The 16,957-nt window shown below is 42.2% G+C and overlaps 1 protein-coding gene across 1 annotated transcript in view; it reads right to left on the reverse strand.

The window, feature by feature from the left end:
* PRKCA (protein kinase C alpha) overlaps positions 1-16,957 on the reverse strand; it is a 148,125-nt gene that overhangs the window by 23,564 nt on the left and 107,604 nt on the right. The window contains exons 9-11 of the mRNA XM_059864138.1: positions 3,973-4,116; positions 1,934-2,107; positions 797-888 (exon numbers count right to left, since the gene is read on the reverse strand). Of these exons, the coding sequence (XP_059720121.1) occupies positions 797-888; positions 1,934-2,107; positions 3,973-4,116 (410 nt within the window). The remainder of the gene's footprint in view (positions 1-796; positions 889-1,933; positions 2,108-3,972; positions 4,117-16,957) is intronic.

Consider the following 16,957-nt stretch of genomic DNA (forward strand, 5'->3'; position numbering starts at 1 on the left):
TGAGTTGTTAAAATGTTTGTCTGCATCTGAAACACTTCTGTTTAGAAGGCCTCTCATTTAAACAAGCCCTGATTGCTTAAATCAAAATGAGAAATTAATTTAACTGAATGCTTAAAGCAGTTGGTCACCCTTGATTTTGAAGTTTCATTAGTAAATGATTTATGAAACACTAACAAGTGGTGATGAGGCATTATAAGGATGGCTAAAATGGTACTGATGGATCTATTCACTCTTAAATATGCTACAGATCATTTTCAGTTGCTCACTAATGTGCCAGATGTACAATTACCTGAAAAGAATCACGTAGATAAACAACTCCTAATTCCTTATTAATTCCTCACAAATATATCACAGAAATTCTTACAAGCTATACATTGAAATTATCTTGTATAAACTGTACTTTATATCACAGAGCTGGGTCTACTTGTACTGCCTTTCTCTATAGCACTAATTCAGACTGAAGTGTTCTACTCACTAGGTTTTTTTAATATTTGCTTTTAAAAACAACATCAGACTATGAAGTAACATCTTTAATTTCCTGCTGCCCTTCTTAAATTCTTGTCACTTTTCAGTAAGCCTCTCCTGGCTTTGCTTGTGCTGTATTTTTGAATAAATGCACAGCTACCTTTGGTCTATGTGTTCAAACAACACTTTCAACACAAAGTTCAGACACTGGGCCTTAAAACAAACAAAGGCCAGCCTGAATTTCATCCTGAGCCTGGGAAGAAGAAGAAACCAAATCCTCCTAGAGTGCAACATCAAGATGCTGGTATGATTTAAATACATGAACACTCACACTGCTTGGGGCTCCTTAAATTTTCCTACTTGCTGGATGTGATACATGAGATCCCCACCATTGACATACTCCATCACAAAATACAGCCGGTCCTGGGACAAAGTAGGAGAGAGGCACAGAAATACATTAGAGACAGTATCAGATAGGCATTGATCAGCCAAAAAGAAAAAAAAAAGTCACTAGCATGTTATTAAAAAGCTTTTAGGATTATTAGGGAAAAAATTATAGATCAGGAAATGGAAGTGGAATGTTTTGTACAACCTTCAAGAGTAAATGATTGATGAGATCTGTCTGGTTTTGCCAATTTTAGTGCCATGCTTTTAGAGATTATTTGTCTCCAACGGTTTCAAGGATTATACAAATATAGCTCAGTCTGAAAAATCTGTCTCTAAAAATAAATGAAAAAAAAAATCAAAAATGGTAAAAAATTCCAATTGCTTTGAGGCCATTTCTAATAGCTGCTAGGAAGTTTTCTTTGGAAGATGGTGTGGATGAGGCCCTTGAGGAGATGGTTTCATGGGGAATGTGGGCTGATGGTTGGATCTGGTGATCTTAGAGGACTTTCCCAGCCTCAGTAATTCCATAAATCCATGCCATCCAAGAGGCTGACACAGTGACACTGGGCCATCAGATCCAACCTCAAATGTGTCACTGGGAGATGCCTTGCAATGTGATGGGCAAATATCCACTTCATATGTTTATAAGGAAAGGAGAAAAAAAGCCCCTCAGTGTCACCAAGAAGTGACAGAAAACAAAATTAAATCCACCAACACTGATTCAAGACTAATTACCCCACAATATAATAACAGCCATTAAGACTTTTCAAGTACTATCCTCAAGAGCTCTAAAAGTATTTGGGAACCTTTGGGAATCTGGGTGTGAGGCTCTGACTTAGCAAAGCAGACACATTTAGGAATTGTCACGCTGGCCTGCTCCAATAACTGCAGGAAGGAAAATCTTTAAAATTAGTTTTTGTATTTAAGACAAAAGGAGTAATTACAGGTGGGATTTCTTCACCATTTTCTATGTGCAGAGACTACCATACATGGGTTGGATGATAATAAATGTTACTGGAGTGAGAAAATCCACGACCAGGCAGCCTGGAAACATCAGGGTGGCAAGAAAGAGCTCACGTACAACTGTCTGGAAACAAGAGTGCAGCTGTGTCAGGAATGGGGGCTTATCTTGCAGTGCCAGCACTCGTTTCTCAACCATGGTGCACTCCACATCATCATCCTGGATCACCACGTCTTTTTTCAGGATTTTGATTGCATAGAGCTCCTCTGTGCCCTTCCTGTCTGCCAGCATCACCTGCAGGACAGACAAAGAGCAGAGTGAGAATCCCCCAGTGCTGGAGTCCTGGATGCTGAGAATTTTAAACTTTCTGTGCTTAAAGGCACAGACCCACAAGAGAACACTGCATTTGACCTGAGGCTGTGAAGGAGGATTCCAAAATTGATTGATAGTACTGGGATTACAGGTGTGGAGTTGGTTAGAAGTGTGTAATATCACAGGGTGGAAAACTTAGAGTTTGGGATTTTAGAATATAGAAATAAGTATGAAGCAAGATGGAGGTTTTAGGGTGGAGGCAGGTTGTTCTTTACCTTCTTCTTCCTCCTTCTCCATGGGTTTGGGTGGCATTTTGTAATTGGACAGAAAAGTCCTCATTGCAGCTCTGTGGGATCAGTTACTGGGTTAAAAGGGAAATAATCTAGGTGTCCTTTCTTAATTAGATAGTTTAGTCTTAAAAGACCTTGTAACAAGAGACTGTTGGCCATTTTGTGCCTTCTAATGAAAAGCTGCCAAACTCATGGTTGTGAGGCTGTTTTACTGATAAGAAATAATAAACACCTGAGTCCAAACATGAACTACTGCCTCAAGTCCTTCAATCCTGACCTTGAGAAACTGATACCCCAGGCCAGGGAGGGAAGGTCACTCAGATGCCTGAAGATTTAGAGAGATGGCAAGCCAGCTTTTCCTTTAATTTGTATAGACAGATTTGATCAGAACTCCAAAGTCATGATCCTGGTACAGTTCAGACAGCCTGTGCCCAAACCCTCTGGCTGACTCGTTGCTGAAGGGCTGATAAAATGTTAAGTCCCAGGAGACTCTTTCAGCAAAGGGCACTTTATCACCTGAGTTTTGTTCAAACAGGCAGGAAAATAGCAGTCTGTTCTCTCAGCTATTGGATTTCTAATATATATATTCCCACTATTCCTGGTTTTTTTCCAACATTCACCCTTACCAGTGTTGGTGACTTCCAGGACTGGCAGAGTGACCCGAGGTGTTAAAGCCAGAAAAGGAGACCTAATTTCCTTGAAACTGCCAAAAAGTGAGGATCTGAAAGTCAGCAACAAGTTGCTCAACAATTTGAGTTCTTAAATTTATTTTTATTTTTTCAATATGCCAATCAGGACTAAAGTCTGTTAAGCCTTAGGGGGAACGACCCTACTCCTGTTAAGAAATCAAAAATTCCTTCCTCAGAAATACACATCCTTCTGGCTCTGGATTTTGCTTCTCAGAGAGCTGTTTATTCATTCTTCCTCAAGGAAAAGAAAAAGAAGGGAAGGGAAGGTTTGGGAAGGTTTGGGAAGGGAAGGTTTGGGAAGGTTTGGGAAGGGAAGGTTTGGGAAGGGAAGGTTTGGGAAGGTTTGGGAAGGTTTGGGAAGGGAAGGTTTGGGAAGGGAAGGTTTGGGAAGGGAAGGTTTGGGAAGGGAAGGTTTGGGAAGGTTTGGGAAGGTTTGGGAAGGGAAGGTTTGGGAAGGGAAGGGAAGGTTTGGGAAGGGAAGGTTTGGGAAGGGAAGGTTAGGGAAGGTTAGGGAAGGTTAGGGAAGGGAAGGTTTGGGAAGGTTTGGGAAGGTTTGGGAAGGTTTGGGAAGGTTTGGGAAGGTTTGGGAAGGTTTGGGAAGGTTTGGGAAGGTTTGGGAAGGGAAGGGAAGGGAAGGGAAGGGAAGGGAAGGGAAGGGAAGGGAAGGGAAGGGAAGGGAAGGGAAGGGAAGGGAAGGGAAGGGAAGGGAAGGGAAGGGAAGGGAAGGGAAGGGAAGGGAAGGGAAGGGAAGGTTTGGGAAGGGAAGGGAAGGGAAGGGAAGGGAAGGGAAGGGAAGGGAAGGGAAGGGAAGGGAAGGGAAGGGAAGGGAAGGGAAAAGGAAAATGGATTAATTCTGAAGAATTCCTACCTTCCCAAAGCTCCCCTTTCCAAGAACCATGAGGAAGTTGAAATCTGTCAGCTTCACCCTGTCCAGATTGTTGGATGGCACACTTGAGTTCTTGTCTTCTGTTGAAGTAATGACTTTGTTACCAGCTGGCCCAAGTTTGGCTTTCTGAAGAACATACACACACATACACACACAGAAACAGCAAAGTGAGAAGAACTGCCCATTCTCCTGGCAGAAGGGATCTCTGGGTGGAAGTTAGAGCTGGAAATGGCCAGGTCTGAGCTGGCATTCCCAGGTGAGAGGCTGCATAACAAAATATGCACAGACACACCTCCAAAGACTCATTCCAGCAATACTTTTGACATTATTGAGAGAATTAAAGTGGAAAACTGTGTTCATGTATAACCAGATAAAGCAGATACACTTATCTGGTTAAAAGAGCAAAACCAAAGCAATGCCCAGAAACAAAATTAAAAAATCATCATTTACTTTCAGGCCAAAAGCAGCTTAAATGGTGCTTTTGTTCTGAAAGACAAAAAAAAAAAAAAAAAAAAAAAAAAGAAAAGAAAAAGAAAAAAAAGAGGCTATCCAAAAATACCATGCTGTAATGTACATTGGGTATTTTAGGATACAAACAACCTCCCCAAAACATTCTCTTTTCAAATGGAGTTCCTCAAGTCACTGCATAGCAAGAGTTAAGAGAATTTTGACATGCACTAAGAAGCTGCATTAAAAATCCCACAACACATGAGAATTAATGCAGATGAACATGGCCACTTTCAAACCAGCAGTACAATCAACTTTGATTTTCAATCAAGGGTTGATCTGGAAAAGGGAGGAAGGGGAATATTACAGACAAGGGCTCTACCAGACACTCTGGTTCACAGGGGCTGCAAGTCTCAGGATTTCACATGAGACACCGTGGCATGGCTCAAGTAAGCTGCATTTCAAATCTCAGAGTTAATACAAGAGAACAAAGTAAGACTCACCAAAAGATAATGCAGGCTACAAGATAACATCCCCTTTTTTTTTATTTCCCCTCAAAATAATCCCACATACCAGCAGAAGCAAAGGCAATAAGGTTTAGTAATTCTTTGGGATATAAGTGCTTTCCCCATCTGTCTGGTGTGTTGGTCTGGTTAATAACCTCTAATGTGGTTAATTTACTTTTTGCCAGTGATGTATGTTTGACAATTCAGGATAACTGCTCTTCTCTCTGCTTCACAAAAGGACAATATTTGTATATTATCCCTCTTTCAGAGATAAAGAAAATGACAGAAATGGAGGTTCATTCAAAGTCTCACCATACCTCCCTTTAAAAGCCATGCCTGGCATACACCTTTGGCACTGGAAACTGGGAGTTACCAATTTCCCCCTCCCCAGATGGGTGTAAAACCATAAAATGGAGAGGCACTTGATTCACAGACTCCATCTACTCCTGCAGGAATGTCAAATAATCATCTGACAAAATAACCTCCTGTCATTTGAAAACCATAGCCAGCTTGGATGGCCCTTCCTGCAACTTTATAAGTGCAGAAAAATCTTCTGCCCTGCCACAGGGATGTGGATTTTGCAAGTTTAGATCTCTTTATTAAAAAAACCTGCAATAGAGCTTAGAGTGGGGAAGTTCCTCCACAGCAATGTTATTATTTGCCTGCATGAAGCAGCACTTGGAGATGCTGGTCAGGATCAGGTGCTGTGCAAACATTTAGGGAGAGCCAGTCCTGGATGTCAGCTTAAATCCCTGGGATGTTCCCAGGGCAGGGCTGGCTGCTGGGACAAATCTGTGCTGGAGCTCTTTGGCAGCACAAAGCTCCTCTTGAGGCCACACAAGATTGAGCCATGAGCAAAACAAGGGAAAAAAAAAAAACCCCAAAATCCCAATATCCGTTTTTTGTACAAGATAAAGATGTGGCTCAAGGGAGCAGCTTTGCTGGCCATGCCTTTGTGATGCTCCACAAATGGGATCTCAGATAAAGATCTTGCTTTTCTCATGCACAAAGCAATTTCAATATCCTCCTTTTCACTGAGTAATGGAGATCCAAATCAGACTCTGAATGGGCAGCACCAGCTTTATTTCTTACACCCTTAAACCCACTGGGCAGGGTGCTGGCAGATTGTTTCAAAAATGCATAATTCGAAACAAAAATCAAATTTTGTTCCAAGGCCTTTTTTTTTTTCAGGTGCAAACCTGCCAAGCAGGCAGGGAGTGCTCTCTGCAGCACTGCAATCCCAGGCTCTGGGGTTTCCAGCACAGTTTCCATAAAAAAGGTTCACCAGCAGGCTCCTGTGCCTGCTGCTGGCTCCAGAGGCACTGCACTCACTCAGAGTCAACATGGGCTAGAATTGTCAGGATCTGAAGGCAGGATCTTAAAATAATATTTGAGAACCCAGCCAAGGCCTCTCTGCATCCTCTGAGCACTTAGATTCAATGAGCAACACACATGCTCCTCTCAGTCCCATTTCTCAGCTTTTTTAAAGTTAGACATCACTCTGAGTTTGAGAATCTCTTTTTGCAGATGGCAGATTTTTGAGGACAACAAAAATTCCTCCTGTGTGCTCAGCTGGGCTCTGAGCTGTCTGACCCAGGCAGGAGGTGAACAGGGCAGGAGTTCATGGATGAGTGACATGGGATGGTGACAATCCTGGGCATCCCCTGGCTGAGCTGCCGTGGGAGGGCTGAAGAGAGAACCCTGCTGCAAACCAGCTGGAAAAACCAGGGACAGGGCAGCCAGGGAATGCTGGGGAACAACCAGACTGACTCAAAGGAAGCACATAGCCCCAAAGTGGCAAGAACTCATGAAATTATCATAACCTTACCAAAGGTGTTCATTTCCCATCACCTTGGCCAGCCACCATCCTCTCAGAAGCATGCAAAACCCCCTTTTTCACATTTGGCATGTGAATTCCTGTTACTGCTTTTTGGCTTAAGGTCCTAGTGGAAATAGAGTGAGGATTTCAAGACATTTCACTGAGCTCTATCATGAGTTTTATATCTGAAACACCTTGGCTGTAGCAGACAGAAAATGCCATGCAGCCAATATCCTCTTCCCGACTGCCAGAGCAAAACCAATTTTGCAGCAACAGAAGGGACATAAACTCAAATTATTCCTAAAAGCATATTGGAAAAGACTGATATTTTGCCTTTCCTACCATGACTAAAATTGAAAATCCCAGAATCCTATTTGAACCCTCCTTTATTTTTTATGGATATTAAAACTTGCTGAAGTTGAAGATGATATTCCAGGCCCTGGATTAATCTTCAATCCACATTCCAACTCCTTGGCTTATTATCTCAGATAAAACCACAGTATTGTTACAACAAAGCCAGCTTGCAGCAAACCAGCCAGGAAAACAGAATGTTAAAGATAAATTAGTCTGCACTGGGAGCAGGAAAGTTAATCTAAAAAGAAAACAAGACATGCACATCATCTTACTTCCTCTGCTTTGGACGCACCTTATCTCGGCCAGTTCTTTTACCCTGAAACCACAGGTGAGACACATCTTATATATTCAGCCCAAACTCACTTCTCCATTGAGTGCTAAGAAATTACAGTGTGCTACACTGGAGAGACTCTGGGAAATTGGCAGGAGCTTTTTGGAAAAGATATCTCAGGTTCTGCAGTAAAAACGCTTTTAATCTAAGAGTAACAATTGTACTTTTAATGAAATAGGAAAAAAGTTATCCAAAATCTAATGAGAAGTGTGATGCAAAGAATAAACAGAAGTGATTTAGGGAATAGTAATTCTTCATTTTTTTATAGCAATTGCAGTAATTCTTGATGACTCTTTTCAAAACTTTCTGGTTTTCCCCTGTGAAGAAAATTGAATTGGATAAAGCGAGAAATCTGAATGTTGCTTCTTCTGCCCTCTGTGTGTATCTGCAGTAGAGAATCTTAGGAATTACAGAGCTAAAAGACAGAATTGGTCATTTTCCACATGAACCAATAATAAAGTTGTGAGGATTAAATAAAAAAATACAAAATTCCCTTTATTACTCCCAATCTCTTCAGGGTAACAAGTCTCCATCCAAGATGTCAGTGCTTTAACACCTTGCACTGCTCTCCTCCACTGCTCCTCTGCTGCTGGGTGAGATTGGCTTTGCTCCCACATGGGAAACAAACACCAGGATCCAAACTCACAGCCATCCCCTCCTACCCCCCAAGCACAGCTTCAGGAGGGAGAAACCCACCCCCTCTGCCATGGTCAGCCATCCAAGCCAACACAGAGCTTTGTGTGCAGCTCACTAGAGGAGGTGCTCCTCGGTTGTCAGGGAAACTCACTCCCAGGGAGTTCCCAGATGCCAGCAGGATCATCTCTGGCACCACATTTTCAAGAGGAAAAAGTGATAAATGAAAAAATATTTACCAACCATGCTGAATTCCCACCACATGAGCAGAGTGCTGTGTGGACAGCCACAGTCCATCCTTTATTTACTGGCCCCACCAGCACCTGATTTAGCTGGGAGGTAAATCCAGAGCTCTGCTCCCAGCAGCTGAGTGCTCTGGATTCTCCCAGCTCCACATGGATGCCAACATTCCCTCCTCACCTCTCCAGGTCCCACCCACCTCCCCTGCTCTGCCTGTGCTGAGAACAGTGAGTGCATGATGGAACAAGAGCCTGTCCAGAGCCCACAGCTCTGCACGAGGCCAGGGGGTGACTGCACAGGGCTTGTCTCAGAGCCACAGAGTCACTGAACAGGCTGGGCTGGAATGGACCTGCAAGATCATCTCATCCCACCCCTGCCATGGCAGGGACACCTTCCACAGAGCAGGCTGCTCCAAGCCCCATCCAACCTGGCCTTGGGCACTTCCAGGGATCCAGGGACAGCCACAGCTGCTCTGGACAACCCAAGAACTGAGATTTGTGGAGCAGGAATGTCTCCTTGCCATGACTTAATCCCTCTAAAAATTCTAACCAAATTCCTGCTTCTCACATGGCAACAAGTTCTCAGCAGTTCTTTGGCAGACCCCCAGGTGCTCCTCAGATGTCCCTGGGTGAAGGAGTCAGCCACCTCACACTGCCACACCTGGAGCCAGGGGTCCTGCTCCGAATTCTTGAGTCAGCCCAAAGCCATTGCAGGGAACACTCTCCATATCACTTAGAAAAATGGCAAAATGGATGGTGAGAAGTGAGGATGGAAGAGCCTGGACAGAAAAATTCAGCTTCACTACTCCAGCCCAGGGTCTGGGCTGTGAAATGAATGCTGAGTTCTGCCTGTGGCTACCTGGGTCCTGCACATGAGCATCAGAGCAGCTCAGATCTCAGACAAACCTCAGAAGATGTCACTGCCAGAACCAGCAAAGCTCAGACTAAGGATGGGAAAACTGAAATAATAAAGATTTATCCAAGTCTCAAGGAAGGACCATTCAGGTTTCCAGTCATGTACACACGAAGTGGGAACTTTGACCAATGTGTTGAGCCATTAGCAAGCCTTTAATAAAGCAAAAAAATCCAATAAATTTCAAGTCAAAATCTGGAAGAAAAGCCACCCCCATTCAGTGAAATGTTCTCTGTCATTGTGGCAGCTTGTTCCTTACATTACTGCATTTCCAATTCCACGTAATTATAGATGCCATGATAGACTATCAATTTCCTACTTTCCACAACTTAATTACCAGGATGCTGAGAATTTGAAATGAGAGGAGTCCATTTCTAAGCCCCAGTGAGACCTAATGCTTCACCAGGCTGAGTTTAATCTTCATGCCATAACCTAAGGGCAGTTTGTAACTCATCAGCAGAGTTCTGCTGGAAGACAGAGAGGTGCCTGGGACAGGGACACCATCAAGGATTCAAGGGGTTCACACATGGATTTCAGCCATTCCTTGGTGAATTTACACTGCAGCAACACTCCTCTGCAGCAAGGGGAACACTGAAGAGATGTAAATAACCAAAAAGCTGTTTATCAGCACTCAGAGAGTCATTTTCATGATGGCAGTGTCACTGTGGTGAACTAGGATGTAATTAGTAAAAACCACAATATATCAAAGTGAAAATGTGTTTTTCTTTCAATGGCTAAAATAGTTATTGAAAAAAGAGCTGGGGAAAAAAAATCATAGCATTTCCATTGCTAGCAAAAAGGCATGAGGGCAAAGGGGATGTTTCATGGAGATAGAAATGAGGTGGGTGATAAAACTGCCTGGGACTTAAACACCAACTATTTCATGTCTTTAGTTTACTTTTCCCCTCATTTCCTCTCCTCCTCCTCTTAAAATTGTTTCATATCTACCCTGTTAATTACTAATAGTAAATTTATTTAAAGGATTTGCCTGCAACAAATATTTGTGCTGTGATTGTGCTGTGATTGTGCTGTCCTTAATCCTGTGAACAGGATTAAGAATGCCTTTTGCAGGAAGCATGTCCAAGGACAGGGGAACTCCACTCCTGAAGCCACCAAAGTGCAGGGCTGAGCAATCCTGAGGTGAGCAGAGCAGAACCTGCTTTTACACCTGCAATTATAAAATATTTTGATTAGAGGGATAATTCTCATCAGTGCCAGTTATCAAACTTGAATAAAGGGCCGTGTGAAAAAATTTATACTGAATTTTACTGAAATAATGGATTAAATTAACGTATTTATTTTTGTATTTTCTAAGGATATATACAAATTACAATGTGGATGATTTCCTTCTTTTCAGGCCTTTTGCAGGAGCCAGCTCAGCTCTGGGAGCTTTTCCCTGTTCTTTGCTGACCTCTTGTGGTTTCTCACTCTGAGGAGAAATTATTTTCCCAACCTCAACTCTACTTAGCATAAAGAAAAACAGGGAATCTGAAAGGACAGGACAACAGTTTAATCTATCATGGAGCTTCTCAACAGACCCTTTTTGTGAGGTTTGTAACAACATTCCCTATTCATTTATTTTCCCTAATCTTTTTTTGTCCTGCTGGATAGAAGTTAGAACTGTGTGAAGTACCTGAACACACAATTTCTAAAATATTCCCAAATGTGCCAGGCACAAGGTGCAGGTGACCATACCCCCTAGAAAATGGAGACAGTGAAGTCAAAGGACTATCAAAGACATTGGGGAAGGGATGGATCCATCCCCAGACAGGAATTCCAGGGGATATTGCCCTGGACAACAATGTCTGTCTGTGTGAGCTGTGAAATCCAGAGAGGGAAGAGTTTCCAGTTCCCCATTTGGCACTGTCAACATGTTTAATCTGTTTAATAATCCTGCAGCCACCTGAGTCCACTTTGTTTCCTGCCTTTATTGCCAAACACTCTCTCCCCTGCAACAGAGCAGTGCCTAATGAGATGAAATGTAATTAAAGAGGCTGCCTAGGAATAATATTCAAGAATTCTTGCAGAAGCATCCTGTGGTGGTGGTAATAAAGATCCCCAAAAGCAAATAGGATGCTACAACAGCAAACCCCTAAGTGTCAAAAGAAGACTTGCTCTTCTATATGCTCCTCCATTCTTTAATTATGCAAATTACTGCTAGTTTTCAATAATAAAAAAACCTAGAGTGTGGAATTGGCTTTTAAGCATAAACCTTATTTCAATAAAGGAAAAAGAAAATTAAAATTCTGTTCCAAAAGAATTTTTAAGGACTTCAGTTCTCCCTGATCTTAGAGCAAATCCCTGCAATCAAATCCCACCAGCCATTCAGAGCTGCAGAGCAGGATTGATTTTAAAACCTTGGGATTCTGTATCCAAATCTTCATGAGCTCTGAAATGATTTATCTCTCTCCCACACACAGATGAAGGTGTTTTCTGCATGATGTTGAGAAATCATCAGTTGAAATACACACTTTGCAGTGGGACAAAAGCAGGATAGGTGTGTGGCCCTTCCCAATGTCTGATTATTCCACACACAAGCATTCACAACACCTCCCATTTGCTGTGATATTATAAACTGATTTCTGTACCTTCACTCATTCCTAGCTCAGAACTGTTGTGTTATCCTCAGGAAAGCTGCCCTCCCTCCTTCACTTGCTCCTGCTGCACCCTTTCAGTTCCAGCCCTGCAAACCTGGGGCTGGAACCTCCCCAGAGCCCCAGACCAAGGGACTCCCACAGCTCCCTCCCAGAGATGCTCCTGGCACAGGGATCTCCTGGACCAGGATCCCCCAGGGATGCTCCTGGGCTCAGCCTCACTGCCAGCAGCAGGGCAGGGGATTTGTGCTGATTTACTGAGAAAAGACAGAAAATAAACAAGGAAGCATTTTTCCATGAAAACCCCTGAATTCCAGAGTGTCCCCACAGAAAGAGAATGGCAGCTTGCTCTGAAGGAATTCATGTTCATAACCCACCAGGACTAAACATGAATTTTGCCTGTGAAGCAGCAGCTGTGGGAAACCCTTCAGTCCTTTTTTTGGGTGCACTCCTATGGTGGAAACATGAATTAACCAAGGACTTTTGTCAGCTTCTGTCAGTGCTCTTCAAGGCCTGGGTTTTACAATGAGGTGACAACACTTCCTATTTCTGCCAAATGCATTTCATCAGGGTGACTTTTGCTGGGGTTTAAAAATGCATTTAAGTAGAGAAACTTCCAACTTCCCAGCAGAAAGCAAGTTTCACCAATGAAACCACCAGGTGATTTCATTTTCAGAATGAAGAGGTGCAAAGGAAGAGGAAGGGCAGTTCTCTTCTGCACAGGCTTTTCTGAGATAAAAAAATCGAGGTTAAGGAAAGTGATTGGTTTAATTTTTCTGGTTCAGTTATAGAACATTTGTTAAAATCATGCATTAATAATATAAACAACTCTTTAAAAATACCATTTTTTTAAATTAAATATTTTAAGCCTTGAGTGATAATGCAAAGAGTGCTCCAGATCAGCTTCAGTTGTAACAACACTATTTGAAGATGAAAATGGCTTCAATAATCTTAGAGTCTTAGAACACAGTTTAGAGCACAGGAGCTTCAAATTTTAATCAAAATTGTAACTTCACCAGTGTATGAACTGCAAGTGTGGTTTGTGCCAGTGGCCTTTGCCCTAATAAAGCAAGAGAATTAGTTAGAGATACATGCAAATAGAAACAAAACACAGTAAGTTCTCAATGCTGAGATGCAACTTTCATGGCAGCAACTCAGTGATGTGTGGAGCAGTGAAAGGAGCAGAATGAGAAATAAACAGGTGAATTGGTATTTCAGGTATCAGAGCACCTGTGCACATGGGTAATATCTCCTACAATATAACAAATAACATCCAGCAACAGATGTACTATGTTAAATCATAAAACATGCATGCTCTACATTTATCTATTGAAATATACAGTGACCATGAGCAATATTTTATCTGTGGAAGTTACTTAAAGTTCCATGAATGTCTTTCAAATTAAAGATGCACCATTTTCCATTTTCCATGAGAAGGTGGCACTCCTTTAATTAATTCCTCCAAAAAGAAAGGCACACTGCACCTGCTCAGGTTTGATCACTCTTTTTTTTTTTTTTTTTTTGTAGTAAAATTCTAATCTGGGGATCACTTTACGACAAATTATGGAACAAATTGTGAATACTTAATACTGATTTTTTTAATAAATAAAAAATTATACTTCATAATATTTCATGAATATGAAATATTATTATTATGATTATATATAAAATATTTCATGACTATGAAATATTATGAAGTATAACTTCAATTATTTATTGATAATGAAAATCATACTTCAATTTTCAATTTTTTTAATACCAATCAGAAAAGCTTCAAGTGGAAGAAAAAACAAGTGCATCCTTAAAAGCCAGTGAGAATGAAATTAAACAGAATAAACTTCAGATGCTGGTAAAGGTTGTGTGGAGGAGAAGACCAAGGAGAAAACTACCTTGAAGAAGTGGATATTTACATGACAGTCCTGGAAGAGACAGGAGAGGGAGAAACACTGCGTGGTTAGTAAGGGGCTGGCACAGCACAGCACCCACAGTTAGCAGCAGAAATAAACAAATACAGACACAGCAGTGGCAGCAGTACAGAAATGGACACGTCTGTTAAGCACAGAAAAAACCCAGGAGAAATCAAAGGGTGTTAATCACAGGCAGGGGCTGTGCTGCTCCTCAGCTCCCCAACACACAGCCCATGCATGGAACAGCCTCTGGCAAAGGCTCCAGCTGTGCACAGCTGGCCAGGGGCACTGGGGCTCCCAGCCCTGAACAGGGGTGACAGCACACAGGGATTTGGCATTTTTGGCCTCGCCTTGTTTTGCAACACACATTTCACTTTTATGTAAGGGGTGAGGAAATCCCTGCCATCAATGTGGTTTTTTATATTCACCTCAAGTCACAACCCAGTGAGCAAAGCCTCGAGGAAATCAGCAAACTGAAAGCAGAGATTTGTGCCATCTAGTTAAGGAATTTCAAGCTCTCCAGTCTGAGCTGTGGTGAGTGGATGGGAAACCTCCAGACAACTGCATATGGGAATTCCCCCTGCCAAACTATAGCACAGAACAGATGGAGTCATCTCACAGCATCTCTATAATGCTGCAAACTATTCTCTAATGATTAAATATGCACAATTTAAAAATAGGAATGAGTGCCATGGCCAAAAAAAGCAGCTCTTCTTTTTATATCTCTTTATGCATAATGAGTGTGGATTGATGTGCCAGTGATATTTTGGCTGGTCATGATTTCAGTGTGGCTTAGTTTCTGTTTCCTGAAAAGTAAATTTCACTGTGTCATTTGCAATTTGAAGTGTCAGCAATGTCATTTCTCTTTCCATGTCCCCTTTGCTGACCTGCCTGAAGCTTCAAAGAGGGGATGAATATTGGTTAGAGACAGATATGGAAGAGAGCATATCTTTTATTTATTAAAAAAAATTAAAAAGAGTAAAGTAACTGCAGTGCAACAGCTCTGGGGCAAAGATGTAAAAGTAATGTTTCCTTCCCAGCCCTTATGACACTTTACAGAGACCTGGAAGAACTTCACTCACACACTGACAAAATCACAAGCTCCTCTACAGTTTGACTTGGGGCTTTTGTGGTTGTGTGTTTGTTTTTGAAGGAAAATGTGAATGAAAATAGATTTCATTAGAAAACTCTCTGGGCTCTCAAGAAGCCACTGAAACAGTCCCTGGAGTATCTGCTCTGGCCCTGGCTATGCAACTGCAACATTTCCCCCCAGCCCCCAGCTCAGAATAAAGACAGCTCTAGGATGTCCTGGCCACTATTAAAGGAAAGAAATATAATGCACTTCTAACCTAAAGTGTTTGTGAGTATCAGAAAAATGCCAGAATAAGAAAGTTCTGGCCTTCTCCTTTCTAATGAAGCAGACAGAAAAGGATTTAAAAAATTAAGAGGAGTGGTGAAAAGCTAAGAAATGCAGGGTCTGCACTGAAACAATCTGAACTGATGGACTGATGTTCAGAGAAGAAATTATAAATAAGAGAAAGATTTTTCAGCATTAGACTGTAACAGCAACAGAACTCATCAGAGTTGTAGTTGTGCCTTGATCTCTGGGGACAGTTTCTGTCCTGTTTAACACCAGCTGTGCTGCCACAAGGAGAAGCCTGATGCTGTAAATGCATGTGAGCTGTGCACAGATACACAGTCTGAGGCTTCTGGGCTGGAAATTCAGGCCTGCACAAGGATTAGCACACAAGTTTGGTCAAACAAAGGGCTGCCCTGCATCCTGGAGGAGCTCAAGAGCAGAAATGTCTCCCAGAAATAACTGCAGAGGTTCCAGGTATTTATCACTGAGCCTGATGGCCAAGCTCCACATCTGTCCTGTTATCTTTCAAATGAGAAGGTATTTCAGAAGACATTTTCTTTAGGATCACAATAGTGATAAGGCATTTTAGAAGACATTTTCTTTAGGATCATGATGATAGTTGTGTTTGGAAGCACTGAGAGGTCACCAAAATGTCACCACTGACTGACCACTTGCAGTGCTCAGACATGACATCCAGCCTGCTCTCAGCTCTGCTCCCTCTCCTCCTTTCTGGGCTGCAGAAGGGAACTGCATCAGCAATTCCATGGCCAAAGCAGCTGGAATCTCCCACACAAACAGGACTCAAAGCCAGGGATGTGCATGTGGATGTTTGTCCCCTCCCAGGGTCCAGGGACAGTCCCTGTGGTGGGACAGCAGTCAGAGCTCTCAGAAATTAAGGGAAGGAATTTGTTTCTGTCAAAGCCACCCAGAGAGCTACACTGAAGGAAATAATTAGAACAGAAGAACATCTCTGACACGTGAGCAGTGTGCACCAGGAGGAGCATTGTGTGTCTTCCCAGAGATGCTCTAAAAGGAGGATTTTAGGAGCAGAATCCCATTCCCTCAGAGCACTGTGCTGGGATCACTGCAATTGCCAGAGCTGGCTGTGGTGACTGAGCCTGCTCCCACCACCAACACGTGCTCAGTAAATGTGTCCATGGGTGAGGGTTATGGCTGCTCTGCTCTTTCTTTAATTAAAAAAATCCTTTATATGGACCATAACAGCTGCTTTATTTTTAGTAATATTTCCCAGTGCTGGTGGTGAGGAAAGAAGGGGAGAGATCACAGAGCAATTCACCAGCCTGCTTTTAAATCAGTCTTATTCTGTTATTACTCTAAGGTGATATTTAAGTATCAAGAAGTGCTTTACTAAGCAGGAAAAATAAAAAGGGCTTGACCAAACTCAAATAACTTCCCACAATGGAAGTTTTAGAATCTGCACTTTTTTTCCCCCCAAATTCGGGAAAAAAGAAATGATGCCCTAAATAGCAAAGGCATCTTACAGCTCAAATCACAACCAGGGAGAAAAAAATACCAGAAATTTACATTATTTCAACATTCTGCTTTTTTCTTGGACTAGAAAAGTACTTAACCAAGAGTAGATGCTGCAGTTAGAAGATTTCCTAGTTTGGGTCCATGGAGGCACCTGGGAATGTTGGGAGTTCCCATGGCAACTTCAGCATGGACAATTATGGAGCAGCCACAATTATTCTGAATATGCCTGGTGAGAAGGGAGTTTCATTTTGAGATGGCCACAAATAATGCCATTCCACAGAGAAAATTCACAACTAAAGGTTAAAAGCAACTGAAAAATAGTGACAGATTTTATCCTGCCTCCACTTCCTACAGGAGTATATTTTTATCT

The sequence above is a fragment of the Haemorhous mexicanus genome, chromosome 20 (genome assembly GCF_027477595.1).
Source record: "Haemorhous mexicanus isolate bHaeMex1 chromosome 20, bHaeMex1.pri, whole genome shotgun sequence".
Classification (NCBI taxonomy): Eukaryota; Metazoa; Chordata; class Aves; order Passeriformes; family Fringillidae; genus Haemorhous; species Haemorhous mexicanus.